Consider the following 17,366-nt stretch of genomic DNA (forward strand, 5'->3'; position numbering starts at 1 on the left):
CTTTAAGATCTTCAGAATTTGACAAGGCACCGACCAACTTGACTCACTCTGAAATAAACCCAGCTCTGTTGGGAGATTCCATATGGAATCCAGAGGTCCCTTCCAACCTAAATAATACCACAGATCGGGTGTTTTCTGTCATAGATATATTTTCTGCACATACAGCACAATAAATACACGACAAACTATTTTACCCACTTTAAACATTTCACTGATTAAGAGGGAACAAACTCAGACACATTAGACACAACAGTTATCAGTTTCTGACATAAAATATCAATTTCAGCACTACAGCTTTTACTTACAAATGGTATAAAGCAAATAAAAAAAATTCAAACAAAAAGCCAAATCAAATGTTCAAAATGGTTAAACTTCGAAACACTCCATAAATTTTACTGCTAAAGATTTTGTTAGCTATGTTAGCATTATTAAAAAAATAAAACCAACACTTACTTAAAGTATAACAACTCTGTCAGTGAATGCTGTCACTGAAAAACAAAAGTCAAAGTGAATCTAAATTCTCCAGAGGCTATTTTTATGACAATACCTTGCTGTTAAAAATGCTGTTCAATATTCTGCAACAAAATCCAAAATAGTCTTGAAATATCTTATTGATGATATTTGGTCTTTTCTTGCTTCTATAATATAGAGATAAAAGATAAAAAATCAAGACAAATGTTTACTCAAAGATGACAATTTTTTTTTGCAAGTCAGATCAGATCAGAGCCAAAACCTGAAAACTGAGCTGACAGCATATATGAGTATTAGAAAATTAAACTATGATTACTTGCAACTGTAACCTGTAGTATTTCTTGGAAAGATCAACACTCGTCCGTCCTTTCTGAAATGGGTAAGACCACAAAATTAAATTCCAGTGATTACCCATTTCTTTTACTCCATTCAAAAGACAGTTGATTTCTTCAGTCGTGAAATCTTTTCGGGTTCTTCTTCTTGTGTTTAAAGGTCTTGTGTTCATGCCCAGGGAACATATTTCATTGCTCTGCAAATATTTATTCTGGTGTAATTAAAAATTACACTGGTTCTTCAAGGTTTCTTCACTGTCACCCATTTACTGAAATACATATTAATTCCACAACTTTTGCCTTCATTTGTCATGCCCACCTAGTTTATACCTCTAGTACATTTATTCCTTTAGGTTTTCTATTATTTTTATACTATGCAAATGTTCATTAGTGAAAGAAAAAGAATACCTCTATATCCATTAGTCAGAAAGGATTGCCAGTTGCAAAAAGCTTAACTTATTTCAGGAATAAATCAATATGAATGGAGTAGAATCAGAGGAATATCTTTTTAATAAGATTCACTTTGCTACCGGGCTCTTCTTTTAAAGGTGACTTAAAAAGCAATTATACAATTCACAGTGATTTTATTTGTACAATTATAAATATGTGAGTATATGATTAGGCTGTGCATTACTAACCTCAACTTTGTTGAGTGAATATGTGCAATTTTCTTTTAAGGACTGACATTGTTGATTGCACATTTCGTTGTCTCTTTGTCTCTTCAGGTTAGCATCTTGGGGTTTTTTGAAAGCTATGAAATAGAAAACAAGGCCACCTCTTACTAACTTCAAACTAACTGAAATCTACTGCAAAGTTAATGTGGTGTTAAAAAGGAACATTTCTTCTAATAAAATTGAATATGAAAATGTTGCTTTTTTACTAATATCTCTTTTTCACTAGATTATTTTCTCATCACTATGAGTGATGAGACACAAGGATTACTTATGCATTGGAAACAAACAAATTAATTCAAGCATCAATAATACTATGAATGAAGGTAGAGTAACATAACTATTTAAATTGTTAACCATTTGTCTCCAGGTTAGGTGCTTTTCTCAATACTCTAAACACAAAACCTGATTTTTTAGGCTTATTAAAAAACAATTTTCTGGTAATACTTACACTTTTCATATGTAGGTATCAAGTTATAGTCATCAGTCAACCTAGTGGGTTTTTTACTGTGTTCATCTCTATTCCAAGTATTGGATTTAGTTTTCCTAATTGGAGTCAAAAGAATACCTTAAAAAAACCCAAAGAAAACGAAAAAAACATTATGTCCCTTTCTTTAAAAAACAAACAAAACCCAACCAAAAATACATGTAATGTCTTAGGAATTAAAATTTAAAAAGAATGATCTTTTGAGCCCTAACTACTATCTGGTCTTGGAAGAAAGACTGGAATATTTGGTTTACTTCAGAAAATGTTTACTTGGTAAAGGTAACATAGGTTTAAGGTACTTAGGGTACTTAGGGAACACCTCACAATACCAAACAGGTAACTTAATTTTCTGATAGTTTGATAGTTCAGTCTTCTGATAGGTTGTTTCCAGTTACTTCCCCTAATATTGTTGGGTATGTTAATGTTTAGCCTTTCAGCCCGCCAAGTCCTTAGCAGAGCTCCAAGCAAGCAAGAAGCAGGTATAATAGGATCACCTGGCTATGGCTGTACGGTAGAGTGATGCTGAACTGAGGAACAGGCAACCGTATTGTGTCCTGATCCTGACTGTGCCTCTCCCTCTCCCTTTTAAAAATTAATGCCACAAAACTGAGAAATAGCAGCTGCCATGGAAGGAAGCCTCATTCAAAGCAGTATCTACAAAGCAAGTGCCAGGTAGCTTAGTTGTGAACTAACATCCATAACACGATTCCATGATTATGGAATATGCATCTTCTGACCTATTAATACACAGATTTTTCACATAATCCATAGAATTAAACCACCATAATTCCCTATCTACTGCCTCCCGTGGAAACATTCTGCAAAATAATTACACAGAGAGTTAGAGTTTTTTGTAAGAATTTCCAAACCAAGCCCTTACTTTGGAAACTATCCTTTTTGCTCCTAAAAGTTGATGTATCTCTATGCAGTGTTTCTTTCCTAACTGGGGTCAGCAGTATTGCTGGAAAATAGAAGATGGACACCAGTACAAATGCCAGTTAGTAATAACTATTTAATTTTCAGACTGTCTCCTTTGAACTAGAGAAATATAGCATACATTTTCATTTAATTAAGAATTATACACCTCTTGCATCCATAAGTATGTAATATTAGAATGATGTGACCTTGTTTTGATGTCATGCATCCATTCACCCTTATTTCATTTCACCTTAATATATTCCCTTCTATTAGTAGCTAAAATAAACAGGACAGAGTCTCATCTAAAAGTGTAATGAGGATACATCACTGCTTCCAAGAAATACACAAGATGTTCAAAACACAAGTGGCTAGTTCTGATCTCACTTAGTAAAATTACTGGTAATTCAAATTTAAAGTATGAGTTTAAAAGAGCAGGACGATGAGAATCAGAGCCACAAGAAGTTCAGATTGTTGAATAAGAATTAAAATAACAGTTACAACTACTAAAAAAGAATCCTAATTACTCTCATGGGCTGCATATCTACTGTCACTACAAACAGACAGTTTGCGAAGCTCCTTTTTATATCTTTCTTCAGCTTCCAGAATGACTTTGTGGTGGTCACACTGGTACGGACAACTTTGCAACATCCTGGTAAAGGTTTTGCTATTGAAGGACAGTCCTCTTGCTGTACAACCTGGAAAAAAAATTAGCAGATTTTAGAAAGAACAAGCATGACTGCTACAGCAGCCATCACAAAGTCCAGAATCAACAATTTGACCCCCACATATCCATATACATATCTCAGAAGAGGTTACACTTTATGTATCTTTTTAAAAATACTTTTTGTGTTGTACTCGCCCTTGGAAAAAAAAAGGAAAAAATGATGTTTTCAACATTACTAAATGAGGATCCTGTACAGAAGTAATAATATTAGTGAGAAGGGGGGATGGGAAGAAAGGGGCCTCAGTTCCCTTTGCACATTTATCCAAGAGCCAAAATATGAAAGATGTCTTTGCTGTACTTTATCTGTGTTGTAACAGTTATCAGTATTAACCTCAATAAATTACATGGCCAGTTTAGGTATGAATTTCCTCACAGGAAGCCTTCCTGTTCATTTTGTAGGACATTTCTAGGGTAATTTATGGTATAGCTCTTCTTGAATGTGCTCACAGTTGGTTACATCACCAGAAGGAGAACTTCTGCACTGTGAGGAATATTAAGAGCACTGATACATATCTGCAATATTCTTGCCTAAGAGAAAACAGTGCTAAAGCTCTGGTTGAATTTAGTTTGACAACTTGAATTTATATACCTAAATTTCCTCAATGATGTTCAGTGGGTTATGGGCTTTTTTTTTTTTGCCCCCCCCTTTTTTAAAAAATAAACACATACAGGCTTGATTACAAAATCAACTTACAAATCCTGAGTACAAGGAGCACTCTTACAACATACTGACAGACCATGAGGAAGTAGAAGATGGGGTAAGTGAGGGCTGCAAACATGTATTACTATAAAACTGATTGTCTGTACTTAATTAGAGTAAGGCAGACAAAACAGAAGGGCTGCCTAATAGATAGGAGGCTTAGCAGAGGAACAGATGAGGGAACTGAGCTGGGCTGGATGATTTTCCTCCCCCTCTTTCCAATCAGAGAAAAGAGGAAAACACCTGCTGTTAAGTATTCTTGTAACTAACTACTGTGCCATCTTTTAAGCTGTTGTGTATTCTGTTTGTTAGTTAACCCACACTGAGAAAAGATATACAGACTGAAATGTAAGCTTTATTACCAGATCTATTTTCTTCCAGGGGCAGAAAAAGGAAGCAGTTAAGAATTATGCAAGAGGTAACTGAATAGATGTGTTAAAATTTCCATAATATTGGTTTGCTTACTGCATTGCTGACTCCTTAAAGATTCTTTTATGGACTCAGGAAAGAAAGGCCTAAGATAATACTTACCTAAACACCTTAGTTCTGCCAGTTTATGTTGATCTAAATTAAGAAGGTAAAAAAAACTAATTAAGAAAATGTGACCTATCTGTGGTAATCATAGATCAGCATGACTATATTCAGTGGTATTTTCTATTTGTAGACTGGTAAAGTTTAATTTTCGTAAGAGCAGAAAACCCAAATTAAATTCCTGAAGTTAAATGGATCACATTTTCATTTTTGAAAATCCAGAATAACTATATTTAATTCAGTACTTTTTCTTCTCTCTCTGAAAGGACACCAACTTTAACATGGCAAAACAGCCAATGTAAACTTACACTGCTCAACTAAGCCCTATAAACCTTATTTGTTTGAAATCAGATGCTGAAAAATGTGTTCTATAGGAGTAACATTTATTTACCATTTAAATAGGTATAGCCTTGAGATCAGCTTGGTCACATGTGAAGCTACCATTCTGGCAAGTAACTAATCTAATGAGTAACTATATGTTTTATAAATGAATGGGAAATTAAATAAGGAATGAAGATTTGATTGAACAGATCCCAATTCTGAAATAATTTATTCAGACTAAGAAGATCAATGCAAATCCAGAAAATAAACCATTTATCTTAAACACATGTTCAATGTTTACAAATGACTTCACTCACACAGGCAGGTTCTATCCCCAGTCTTAGAAGTGCAGAGTTAAGCCAGCATCATTATACATTTTCTATTAATTACTTCTGCTGTTCAGTACAGACTGCATGGAGACTAAACTTTAAACATTTATCTGTGATACATTAATTCAAATAGGTAAAAATCAAATTAAAAAAGAAAGCTAAAAGATATTTTAGAAGAAAAGTAGAACAAATATTTTCCTGGTAAAATTGTATACAATATAAAATACCAAAACTCTGAAGTTAAAGGATGTTATATATAATGTACTCTGTCATCTAATTATATAGATCTGGGAAAAAGTAGAGATAAAAGTACACAAAACTAATTCAAATATCAACATGAACAAAATTATTTAAGAAAGGAATACATTTAGCTATTTGTACCTGATGTGCATGTCTGTTTCATATTTTTAGTAAGGTCCACTGGTTGCTTAAATAAATGTTCACTGGAAAGATAGAAATGGGAACAAATTTTTAAAAATTTTTTTTAAATTATCAGTTTTCACAGTTTTACAGGTATCTTTACTTGTAAATTAATACACAAGTTTCCAAAGCAATCCAGGATATAATAATTGTGTGTCAGAAATCTGTTTTCCAGAGATCTGTGATTAGCATTCCTTGCACTGCTGCTCAGCACACTGACTGCAGTGCTTGGAAGGGATGCCAGTGCCCAGAGCCATTTGCAGTTCTGATCGATGTAAATATTAAATGTGGCCTATAACAGGCTCTCTGGCAGCTGCCCTCCATTCAGAGAAAAACATCAGCACCTCTTATTACTACAATGTCTATATTGATCTGTGATGTCAAAACCACTTCCATAGAATATTCTCTAGTGAGCCACCAACAGGATATGTCTTTTCACTAGCAGCAAATGAAAAGGCCAACATTCTATTTGGAAATTACTAAAGAAAAGTAACTTAGTATTTCTGCCTAGGTGTAAGATACTTACCTTACTTGAAGGACAGACTGATTTTTTACACAAGCAGTTTTTTCATTCATACTATGATGTTGAGGTACACTGTCTGTTGGCAGTTCTTTAATTGAACTTGGAGTATTATTCTGTTTCCTTTGTCTAGTAGGAGCATTTGCTGGATCCATAGTGTTCACAATTCCATTTTTAAGTGGTGAAATACTTACAGCTGGAACTAGAACCTGATCGTGTGGCTCTGAAGCCAGCTGTGGACAATGTACTACTTCATGTGTTCTTTCTCTAGTTGTTTTTGCATGAAGTAGATTCACTTCATGGTATTTTGATGCTTCAATATTGGCAGCAGAAGAAGATCTGTCTACAAATAATCTTCCTTGCACTCTTTCCTGTAATAAAAAATACTAATTAGCAACTATATGAGCTCTATAAAAATATTAAATAAATCTAGTAAAAAAATTAAATAGATCAGTCTAACTTTTAGGGTAAAGCAAATTCCAGAGAAGCTTCAAAAACTCCCGACTGAGTTGAGAGCCAACAAGACAGTGATGCTGCTGAAGATGTTGAAGGGGTAGTTAAGTGATAATTCCAGGCTGAAACCAATAGATTTGCTTCAACTAATACAAGGCCTAAATGACCTCAATTTTTGTAGAAAATCTGGTTATATAATAAACTAGAATGCTTCATAAAAATACAGATTTCTGCATTCTCTGATTGCCCTGAATACCTATAACTTTGTGTGCTATACAGTAATGGTAAAAGTTGCAGGTTGTAATTTTACCCATATCCAATTTTTTCTCTAGTTTTCTACATCATACTGAACTTATCTTAAGGGTTTAGTTTCTGTTCTCCCTAAACTCTGGAAAGAGTTGCTTAGTTTTATTCTACTTGGTAAAAAGGCCAACCTCATCATGTTCTTTTTCAATCAATTTTATTCTGTGTAACATTTCTTTTGCTTTCTTCCAGTAGTCTTGTAGACTTCTTTTTCTGACTTGCATATCCAACTCTTCTGCATTGTTCCCATTTAATGGATTGTCATTTGTTTTCAGAGACAATTGTTCAGCTTTATAAAATACAAAACAATTATTAGTGTTCCAATTTTTATCAAATAATACCTTAATAAGTATTTATTATATCTTAGTATGCCAAGGAACAACCCAAATAATTTAACACAAAATAAAACCTCTGAATAATAATGTTTATACAACTTAATGTAAATTTAAACACATGTAAACATGTGTACACTTCAAATACAAGTTGCAGTTACAAGAGGTGAGCTTGCAGTTATATTAATAAGCTGTTTACACAGTGGTGCTGTGCTTTAAGTCATGGAATTAATCCTAAGTACAGATCCTTTAACAGTATGGGATTGGTATTTTTAATAAAACAACTCCATATTGAATGGACACTGACAATCACCGTGCCCTTTTCAATCTTAAATAAAACTCTCCATTACATTTTCAGTACAAAAATGTAGATACATGCTTTTTACTAATTATCAATTGCATAATACCCTCCAAGTTTTAGACATGAAAGGGTAAGATTTCTTTCTGTTTCATTGATAGTATTATACCGTTAGTTAAAACAAAACAAAAAATACAGTAAGCAAGGTACTTCAAAATAAACCCTACTTTAAAAATAAAAATCAGTATTTTTTAATATTGCAGAATAATTGTAGCAATGGTAATTTCAGGCTTGATTATCTATTGATTCAGTCTCTAAAAAGCTGGCACTACATTAGCAGACAAATGAATTATTGCAACATCATAATTTTTTTTTTTTCTGCCTAAATGCCATAATCAGTCTATGGTGGGAAATACGCAACTTTTCTGCAGAAAACAACCACCTCTTGGAGTACACAGAATTAGTAGGCTGCTACAGTTAAAATAATTTAGAAATCAATTGAGCTTAGAAATCATCACTATAATTCTTAAAGCAGTAACAGCAAACTTACTCATTTGTTTGCAGTTTTGTAGCACAAAAGTAGCAGCTTTGTTTAGTTCCTCATCCCGAGACTCCGTTAATACCTGAATCATAAGTGGAAGGCCATTGTTCTGGAGAAGTTCACACTGGTTTTCTTCTGAAATTGGATGTTGTAAAGGAAAACAGGTTGGTTTTAGCTTGGTACACACTTAATCTTACAGTCATTATAGAAATTAATACTAGCAACTTTCAGGGAAATTCTGAAAAAGATGTTTTCAGCATGGATGCAAGCATGATGCAATGACCTGTGTGCAGCAGCTCTAGATTGTACAGGATTTGACCAAAGCTCAAGCTCTTGTAAGAAAACTGAAGCAGGACTGAGACAAAATATGTGATGGAGATCCAAACTCATTTAATTGACACCTAGAATATTTGAATGATGGCTTCTGTATTTCTTTTCCTCTGGTAAGTAGTACTCTTCAAGTATATACACTACTTTGATGTAAGTCTTAAGATGCAGAAATACCAGAAGCTTAAAGTTTATAATTAGCAAAACTCTAACAAAATTAGCAGTTTAATTATGGTCTAGCTAGTCTGTTCCTCCTTGTTAACTGTATAAGTAGCTAATGTTTTTTAATTGTGATCTCATTTGCAGTATGCAATCATAAAATGGACAACTTACTAAAAATCATCCTTTGCTGTCAAAACTCAGTCACATCTCAAGGTTACCTACTGCTTACGTTACTTCCAAAACAATTCCATTATATAGTTTTTAAAAAAAATCAATAGCAATGTAAACAGAACACAGCTCTATATATCAAAGGCCATTAAAACAGAGATCAAACAACTTACTTGGTATATATGTCTCTTAGTAGTGTTCAGGTCTGGATGAATTTTTCTCTGTAGTACCTAAGCTCATCTCTGAATTCTTGCATAATTGTGGTTGTTTTCTAAGCTCTTAAACTTACTATCTGCCAGCAGGTTTTTAAATTTAAAGATGTAACATGATAGCAAACATTTTTTCCTGAATATTGATATTATTGATCAATTGATATTGATATTATTATACATTATTTAACAGAACTTTCCCTCAAGTGCATCTTGATGAAATAACACATGGAAGTAGTTAGTATATGAGAATTTTCTAGAAACTGACAGAAAGGAAAAAGAAATAAATCTTACCACAAACTTCAGTACAGTGTCCAATTGTTAGAATAACACTAATTTTTTCTCCTGTATCCAGAGTGTCATTGGACAGCAGCTTCAGTAGCTCTGATACCGTGTGATATTTTGTCAAGACAACACCCACAGCAGCTATCGTGTTAAAAATAATTTGAAGAAAAATAAATGAGATATTAAGTACATAGACATCATCCAAGTATAAAATGATGTTTTTCAAGGGAATTCTACAGGCCTCTAAAAGTCTTGGGCCTGCACAGTTATCCTCTTTTCTCTCTTTCATTTTAACACTTCAAATTACCACATCCCTCTTGTTGCAGTAAATCTGCCCATGCTACTTCCCAAATCCAACACTCCCTCTTCTTCCAGATTGGGAAGACTCTATCCCAGATTCTATCAGGTCAGAGACCTGATAAAGAAGGGCTTTATAATGTACAGGTTTAGTAGATCTCTGCTGAGTTTCTCCACATCCTTTATCAGCTCTGTAACAGAGCAAGCAAGAGTGGAATGATGTTTGACACATGATTTATCTGCCACAAAAGGAGCTATGAGTATTTCTCTCCCTGAAACTGCAACCACCACTGCACTGCTAGTACATACAGGTTGAAATCTAATCCTGTAATGTATTGACCTATTTGAAACTAGGCTCAAAATTAGTGCAGGCATATGCTTTTAAAGTTTTTTGAACTTCCATTAGCTAGCACTTAAAATAGAAGTGCCAAATATAATAATCATGTCCAGATTCATTAGGCTTACAGTAAATCACAAATGTGCTATACAGACAAACCAAACCTGCTCATCTCCATGCCTGAGTTACTAATTCCTCCTAAGGCTTACAAAGTTTATCAGCTTAGGCACAGGCCCACAGACATGCAACTCTAACTCCAGGATCCAAGACGACTGCCAGATCCAGCTCTCAACTTTACTTATAGAAAACTAGCTCTAACATCTTTATTTTTCAGTATAGTTTAAATGTCACTATGTTTATTTTAGCAACAATGGGAATGCTGCTAAAATGAGATTTCAGATTAACTAAATAATTCCCCATGTATATGTGTTATTTTTTTTAAATCTGCAATAAAAATTGGGATGTATATAACTTACTGGCCTCTTAGCATCCATTTGTATCACCTTTCCACCAAAATGAGACTTTAAAAAATGCAAGTAGCAATCTTTTTACTCACAGTCATTAGCAATGCAGGCGTCCAGAGTCCTTGTTACTACTACTGCTAGTTTCGTGCTTGAGTGACTCACACAGGAATCATGCATCAGCTTGATGAGAACTTTAGCCAATGTATCCAATCCTCCAACAGAAACAAAATATTTCTGCACATATGCTTGAAGAAAAAAAAGAAAAAAGTCTTACATAAAAGTTGCAAACTATTTTAGCATTTTATCAATCATCACAATTTTGCTGTGCATGTGTATATCATTACAATTCCACCCATACAACAGAAAAAATATTGAGAAATGTACTAATTCTCTCATAGAAAGGTTACAGGAAACACATGGGCGTAATGCATGCATACCACCAGCAAACCAGCAAACATTTTAATCAGGTCTACCTAAGAATTTTCAGATATGTAATACTGACTTACATTTGTAAAATAATTTTAATCAAAACAGCTTCCAAATAGTTTTTACTGACCTTACTAAATGTAGCCAGTTTGTGCCTACTTGTGTACTTCAGCACAACGCAGTGTAAGTAAGGACGATAGAATACAGTTTTAAGAGTAAAAGTTTGAAGAACAGATGACTTTGCAGAGATAAAAAAAATAAAAATTGGAACATTTAACCAACAAATTAAACTTACTTCTACAAAAGAAAAACTATTTAAAGATTCAGCTGCACTTACAGTTATTTGCAACCGTGAGCCCAACAAATGAGCAAATGGGACGAACAATCTCAGGCTCTGCGCAACTTTCGAGCCACTCTTTGGCGTACGGGAAAACTGAACAACAGATGTTTTGATTATCTTCTGAAAAAGTGAAAACAAAACCCCAAATCAAAATGTAGTATGAAATTTCATTTGAACGATAAAAATGAAAACAAACTGTTGTAACTTTGGAGAAATACTTTTTTTTACTATTTTAGCAGCCACACTTACCATTCTGGGGATTGTTAACACAGGCACAGAGAGTACTGCAGACTGAAGACCATAGCTGGTAGCACTGATTCGTATTTTCATCCGACAGATTAATCTCAGATTGGGAAAGAGTTGTTCTGTTAAGAATAATACAAAAAAGTCCCAGTTAGTCAAGCAAAAATAGGTCCTCAAGGGTCTATAATTTTTCTGTTTGCATTGCAACTGTTTACCTGAATAACTGTAGCAGAAGACCAATGCAGCCTGTATCTCTGACAAAGGTTTGACCAGTTTCTAAAAAGGAACACATAAAAGACTCTGAAGACACATGCAACCTGAGACAAAAGCCAAGTCTAACTTACATATATGCATATTGACAAATACACAATGCATTTCCATTTTCTAAGCATATATTCACCCCAAAACCAAATACAAACCCACACCAACACATTGGCAAAAATATTTCAATTCTAGGTCTATTTTTTTTCTATACATTTTCAGAAGCCACTGTTTTGCATTATATATATAACTATAATTTCATTCTCAGACATTAAATAGTTTCTGCTGTTAAAAGAAATTCTAGGGAGCTACGATCTACTTAAACACTTCAGTTCATTTACTTGCAACCATTCATCTTTATAAATTAACTTTACCAAAACACTAGTTATTGAGTGTTCCAAATTTCTGTACTGCAGATTGGCAAATAGAAAAAAAAAAAAGGTGTTATAACACTTTAAAAAACCAACTTACTATTATTTGAAACCAGTACTAAGATGACATAAACAGACATTCTTTTCAAGTTCACACCAGAATCCTTATTAATTAAAAACAAAATGAGGTCTTCAAACAATGCAGAAGTACACAAAGCTTGTTGACAATAAACTGAAAAACCAGAAAAAAAAAGCCATTAAGTCCTATAGCAAGCCATTTATAATCCTATATTATTTTTAGAATACAGTAACTACAGTCTCAGTATCTCCAAATCTGGGGATAAACTGTGAAAGATTGGCACCTTTACTGCCCCTCACTCAAGCTGTTAATCTTATCGATTTTTTGAGATAAAACAAAAGAAAAAGTAATAACATGGGATCATAACTTACTTGGAAATATAAATAACATTATTTATTATTACCATTACTCTCTATAATAATTCCTAATGTAAACAAAGCTGCTTCCTTTACTATGCAATGAACACTTGACTTAGCAAGATCATTAATAAACATCAAACCACCAATTTCTCTCAAATACTCGCTTGCTTCACCTAGAACAGAAATAAAGGAACAGAAGTTAAACATTTGCTTTTGTTTCTCTGTAAAATAAACACCTTCCAAGATTTTTCTAACTTCTCAAGCCTTTTAGCAGTCAGATGACGGCCAGATGATATCAGTCAGATTTTAGGATGTGAGGTAGTGATAGGACTAGGGGGAATGGATTCAAACTAGAGGAGGGTAAATTTAGACTGGAAGTTAGGAAGAAATTTTTCACCATGAGGGTGGTGAGACACTGGAACAGGTTCACCAGACAAGTGGTGGAAGCCCCATCCCTGAAAGTTTTTAAGGCCAGGTGGACAGGGCTCTGAGCAACCTCATCTAGTGGGAGGTGTCCCTGCCCATGGCAAGAGGTTTGGAACTAGATAATCTTAAAGGTCACCTTAAACCCTGAAAATTCTATGTTTCTAATTCTATGATTTTACAGTGACAACCAGCTTCTTCATGTATATTGTGAACATAAAATTACATTGTTTTAAGGAAAAATGCTTCTTACTATTTTGTTGACAAATTGAATAAATAGTCATCAGAGCCTCTTTCTGAGATACAGGGCAGTCCATCTGATATTTTAGGCATTCAAGCAGTAAGTTCAGATCTGTTTTCATATCTAAGAACAAACACAAAATATTAATGTAAATTCTCATATTTTTTTATACTAACCTATTTAGTATTACAATAAACCTGTCAAAAAATGTATACGTATTTTAAGTATTTAAAAAGTAAGAAAAATAAAAGTGAGAAAAAGATGGAGCTGTGTCACTTCTATCCATCTATAAATAATAAATGTACTTATTCCAAAAATACTATTCTCCATAGTTTTGTTTATGATTTTCTTTGTTAGAGGAACAGTCCACTTTTAATATTTCTTGCCTTTAAGTACTAGTAACTGTTAGTAAAGGTTGTGTATATAATTAAGTGAATAACACAGAACCATGAAAATGTTCAGAGTGAAAATACAATTGAAAATCTGCAAAAGTAAGAGGAAAATAACCCAACAAAGCAAAGCTTCCTAGACAACATTAAGATACTTCAGACTCATTCACCACAGCAGGTGGAATCTTCAATGAGATTGTTAGGTTAGTAAGTTAACACAGTTCATTAATAAGATTCACTGGACAACTACATAGAACCCTAGGTATGTAAACCACTTTGAAAATCTGTTTCTTAGTCTCCTGGGTCTAATTAAAAGACTTATAATTGTTTGCAACAGTAACAGATATTATATATTTTAAACATTTGTAAGGTTTAGGATTTGTTAAATAAGTTAAAATATAATGAAGGTGTCAGTAAACACTACCAAAGAGAGATGAGATGGCATTATTTACTACTTGAAAGCTTGTCAGTAGATTCACTCTTTAGCTCTCCAATAGAGAATAAAAAAATTTGTCAACAAGGCAAAAGGTCATTTCCCCAACAGTTCATCACCCCTTGACATACTTACCACAGTCTATTAGAACTTTGTAAACTGGATGTAGGTAATAAATGGCAAATTATACTAGGTATCTTACCACACTGTTTATTCTGCACCTTTTGATTTTCCATTTTTGGTTGTATCCTTCTTCTTGATCTACAACAGCAAGGCAAATGTGTTTTATTGTCTGTTTGGGTTAGCAGTGTTTATATCACATGCGGTATAAATTATTTTTCTTAAAATCCACTCAAATTTGCCAGTTTTACATTATCATCAGATACACAGAGTTTAATATGCTCTTGTATGACAAAGATTTTCTTTGCTAATAAGAGTATTTAATAGTAACACTGCATTTTAACTACCATGTTATGTTTTGAAAGTTAGCATTTTTCAGAAATCAGGGGACTCCATGCTACCACCATAGGGCATTAAAAATGTCCCTGTCAAAAAATATACCTAGCTCTGTGTCATTTATCACAGTAAGCCTGACCCAGTTTTCCTTACAGTAGATTGCCAGCTTCATCATCATCCAACAACGGGCAGTAAGACAACCAAAGTAACATTTTGTGGAGGATTAAATGCATCCAACATCCACCATAAACAATTCAGCACCCTACTGCTATTCAGTGAACCACTAAACCATATCTATGTTGTTTTATTGGTATTGATCGAAACCAAATACAATGGGCATGAGCTGAGGCATTACTTGTTTATCAAAGAATTGATTTTAGTTTGAAAAAAAAAAATATCACAATACATATGCCAGGTAAGCCAGAAAAACCCACAGCACTGATTATACATAAATCTAATGAGTTAGTTGAGCAGCAGTCAGAGTGAAATTCAGGTTTGAAAGATGAAAGATGGTGGGTGCCTTAACGATTCCCCTAGTCCCAAACACAAAGAAAGGCTGCTGGAAGTGTCACAATAACCTATTTCAATCTCACAGAAGTTATTTTGCTCCAGGTAGCGATTAATGCAACCTAATAATGGATTAGTTATCCTTCTCAAAGTAGAGCAAAGGCTCTAAGAAATATCAGCATCATCTTAACGAAGACAGACAGCCCTGCTTTTGAGTTACTGATTGTTCCCATTCCTTTTCTGCTTCCATTAGTTCACATTTTCAGTATATATCCTGATGCTGGCATTGGTGAAGCTCATGTTTTCAGAGGGAAAGTAAAAAAGTATCCATCTTCCTTTACCATTTCAGAAGTGATAATATTAATTTTCGTGTAAATTTAATTTTTCTTTTAATTTAATTTTCTTGCAAACCTAACCCTACCACAATAGCAGAAAGCTTGCAAGTCTTCCTCACCTCTTTTTTTCCCTTAATGGTACACCCTGATAGCACAAGAGAAAACAAAAACTATCTATGCAAAAAAGCTATAAAAGCTACAAAAGAAAAGCTACAAAAATGAGCTCACTTAGGAGCTCATTTTATTTCAGCAAAGTTTAAGTAAATACATATTCGTGCAATTAAAGAGCCTTTAATATAAGAAGCACAGGTTTCACTACAGAAAGGTATGTCTTGACCTTACCTGAATCATTTTCTTTAGCAATATACAGAAAATAGAAGACAAAGTGATACTTATAAGGCAGCTTACATGAAAACACAAATTGCTCAACTCTGCTTTTGCATCACAGGGCAAAGGTGGAAAAATAAGTAATAGGATTTGCTGCTGCAGGTGTCTGACAGATGTTGCAAATAAAATAGATTACCTCTTCCCCCCTCAGTTATGGAAAGCAACACAGTAACAACTCATCAAAAACAGAAAAAAGCCCCACTTGCTAGAAAAATGCAGCTATATTAATGTTTGTTCAGCAGAATTGAAGCACAGGGATGGAACATTCAGAAGGACCCACACAGGAGGGTAGGGAGCTGAGAAGGAGACTGGTGGGATATCCCCAGCCTGTCAGGGCCTGGGCTGCTGGACTCAGCCCCTCAGCCACACCAGGGTGGGAACAGCCACTCCCGGGAGTATTTTTACCTTTAAAACCCCAGTGGTCAAATCCTATACAGAGAAACAAAAAGTCTGGATAGCTGGTGTCTCATTGAAATCAGATTCATATCAGCAGCTGAGGATGATCCTGCTAACTTCTGAGAAACCCTGTTCTGTGTCACAGGCCTTTGAAGTCCTCTGGTGACATTTTAGCAGTCATCCCACCACTCCTCCCTCTCAGAGGAGCTATGTATGATTTATAGCTCATGATCAGAGTTCCACTTTGAAGTAGAAGACTTAGCAAGTACTCCAGATCATCCCAAATATAAAAAGGAAAGAACATATAAAAGATAAAAGGAAAAAAAAGAAAAAAAAAAAAAAAAGCGGGAGGGGAGGAATAAAAAACCGAAGGCCAACAGTCCATCAATGAAACAGCAAAAGCGCTCTTCTGACAGCTTCCGGGAGGGGTGGGGGGTATCCAGAGGATGGTAAAACTACCTGTTGATCCGGCGACGGCAGCGGTTCTGGTTCTGGTTCTGGTCAGCAGCTCCCGGAGCCGCCCTGGCCCCGTCCCCTCCCGCCGCCTGAGGGAGCCCGGCGCGAGCCGGACGCGCGCACCCTTCCCGCCCAGCCTTGAGGCGCGCGGCCCCATCCCTGACACCCCGGGCCAAACCGGGACGGGACCGGAGCTGCGGCGGCACCGCCAGAACCGGCTCGTCTCAGGCACTGGGAGATGCCCCTTCACGTTCTCCCAGCGTGGCTCCAGGTCAAGGCTGTTGGAAATCTCTGGGTTTCAGTGCAGCTGTTTCCAAGTCCGCCTTGAGGAACCTGGAGCACTCAACAACGCATCGCTCCACAGGGATGCGTGGCAGAGAACCCTTTGCTGGATTCAAACGTCTGAATGAACCAAGCTCCGATGCACACACTCCCTCTCCGTAATGCCCCTGAACTCAATAAAAGGCAGCCGAGCAGCTTTGCCTCACTCTTCTCACAGTTTGATCCTCAGACCATCGAAGTCACATTCACCTTTTCCAAACTCACGCACACCCCCTTCAAATCCCCCCCCTTATAGAGTGCAGCTTTTATGAAAAAAATTCATCTCTGCTGCAAACCAGGTAAACCAATTTGTAAAGGCAACCTACCATGCCCAAAATCAGCT

General features: G+C 35.2%; 1 protein-coding gene across 3 annotated transcripts; it reads right to left on the minus strand.

Annotated features, from left to right (window-relative positions):
- Positions 1–138: 138 nt before the first annotated feature.
- TERB1 (telomere repeat binding bouquet formation protein 1) lies at positions 139–16,915 on the minus strand. 3 transcript variants are annotated; one of them, XM_071756700.1, is made up of 21 exons: positions 16,706–16,770; positions 14,368–14,426; positions 13,356–13,466; positions 12,724–12,852; positions 12,342–12,473; positions 11,825–11,885; positions 11,616–11,731; positions 11,364–11,486; positions 10,693–10,845; positions 9,512–9,643; positions 8,361–8,486; positions 7,312–7,469; positions 6,431–6,795; positions 5,866–5,927; positions 4,835–4,867; positions 3,404–3,574; positions 2,842–2,922; positions 1,926–2,042; positions 1,442–1,554; positions 883–1,000; positions 139–638 (listed from the first exon to the last, which is right to left on the minus strand). In XM_071756700.1, the coding sequence occupies exons 2-21, from the start codon at positions 14,399–14,401 to the stop codon at positions 568–570; spliced, it is 2,406 nt and encodes an 801-aa protein (XP_071612801.1). In that variant the 5' UTR covers positions 14,402–14,426; positions 16,706–16,770; the 3' UTR covers positions 139–567. The 3 variants fall into 3 exon arrangements, with proteins under 3 accessions (XP_071612801.1, XP_071612803.1, XP_071612802.1); XM_071756702.1 differs by having other exon boundaries at positions 526–638; positions 788–1,000; positions 16,706–16,915; XM_071756701.1 differs by lacking the exon at positions 883–1,000 and having other exon boundaries at positions 526–638.
- Between the last annotated feature and the right edge of the window lie 451 nt (positions 16,916–17,366).

This window comes from Heliangelus exortis, chromosome 13 (genome assembly GCF_036169615.1).
Source record: "Heliangelus exortis chromosome 13, bHelExo1.hap1, whole genome shotgun sequence".
Lineage (NCBI taxonomy): Eukaryota > Metazoa > Chordata > Aves > Apodiformes > Trochilidae > Heliangelus > Heliangelus exortis.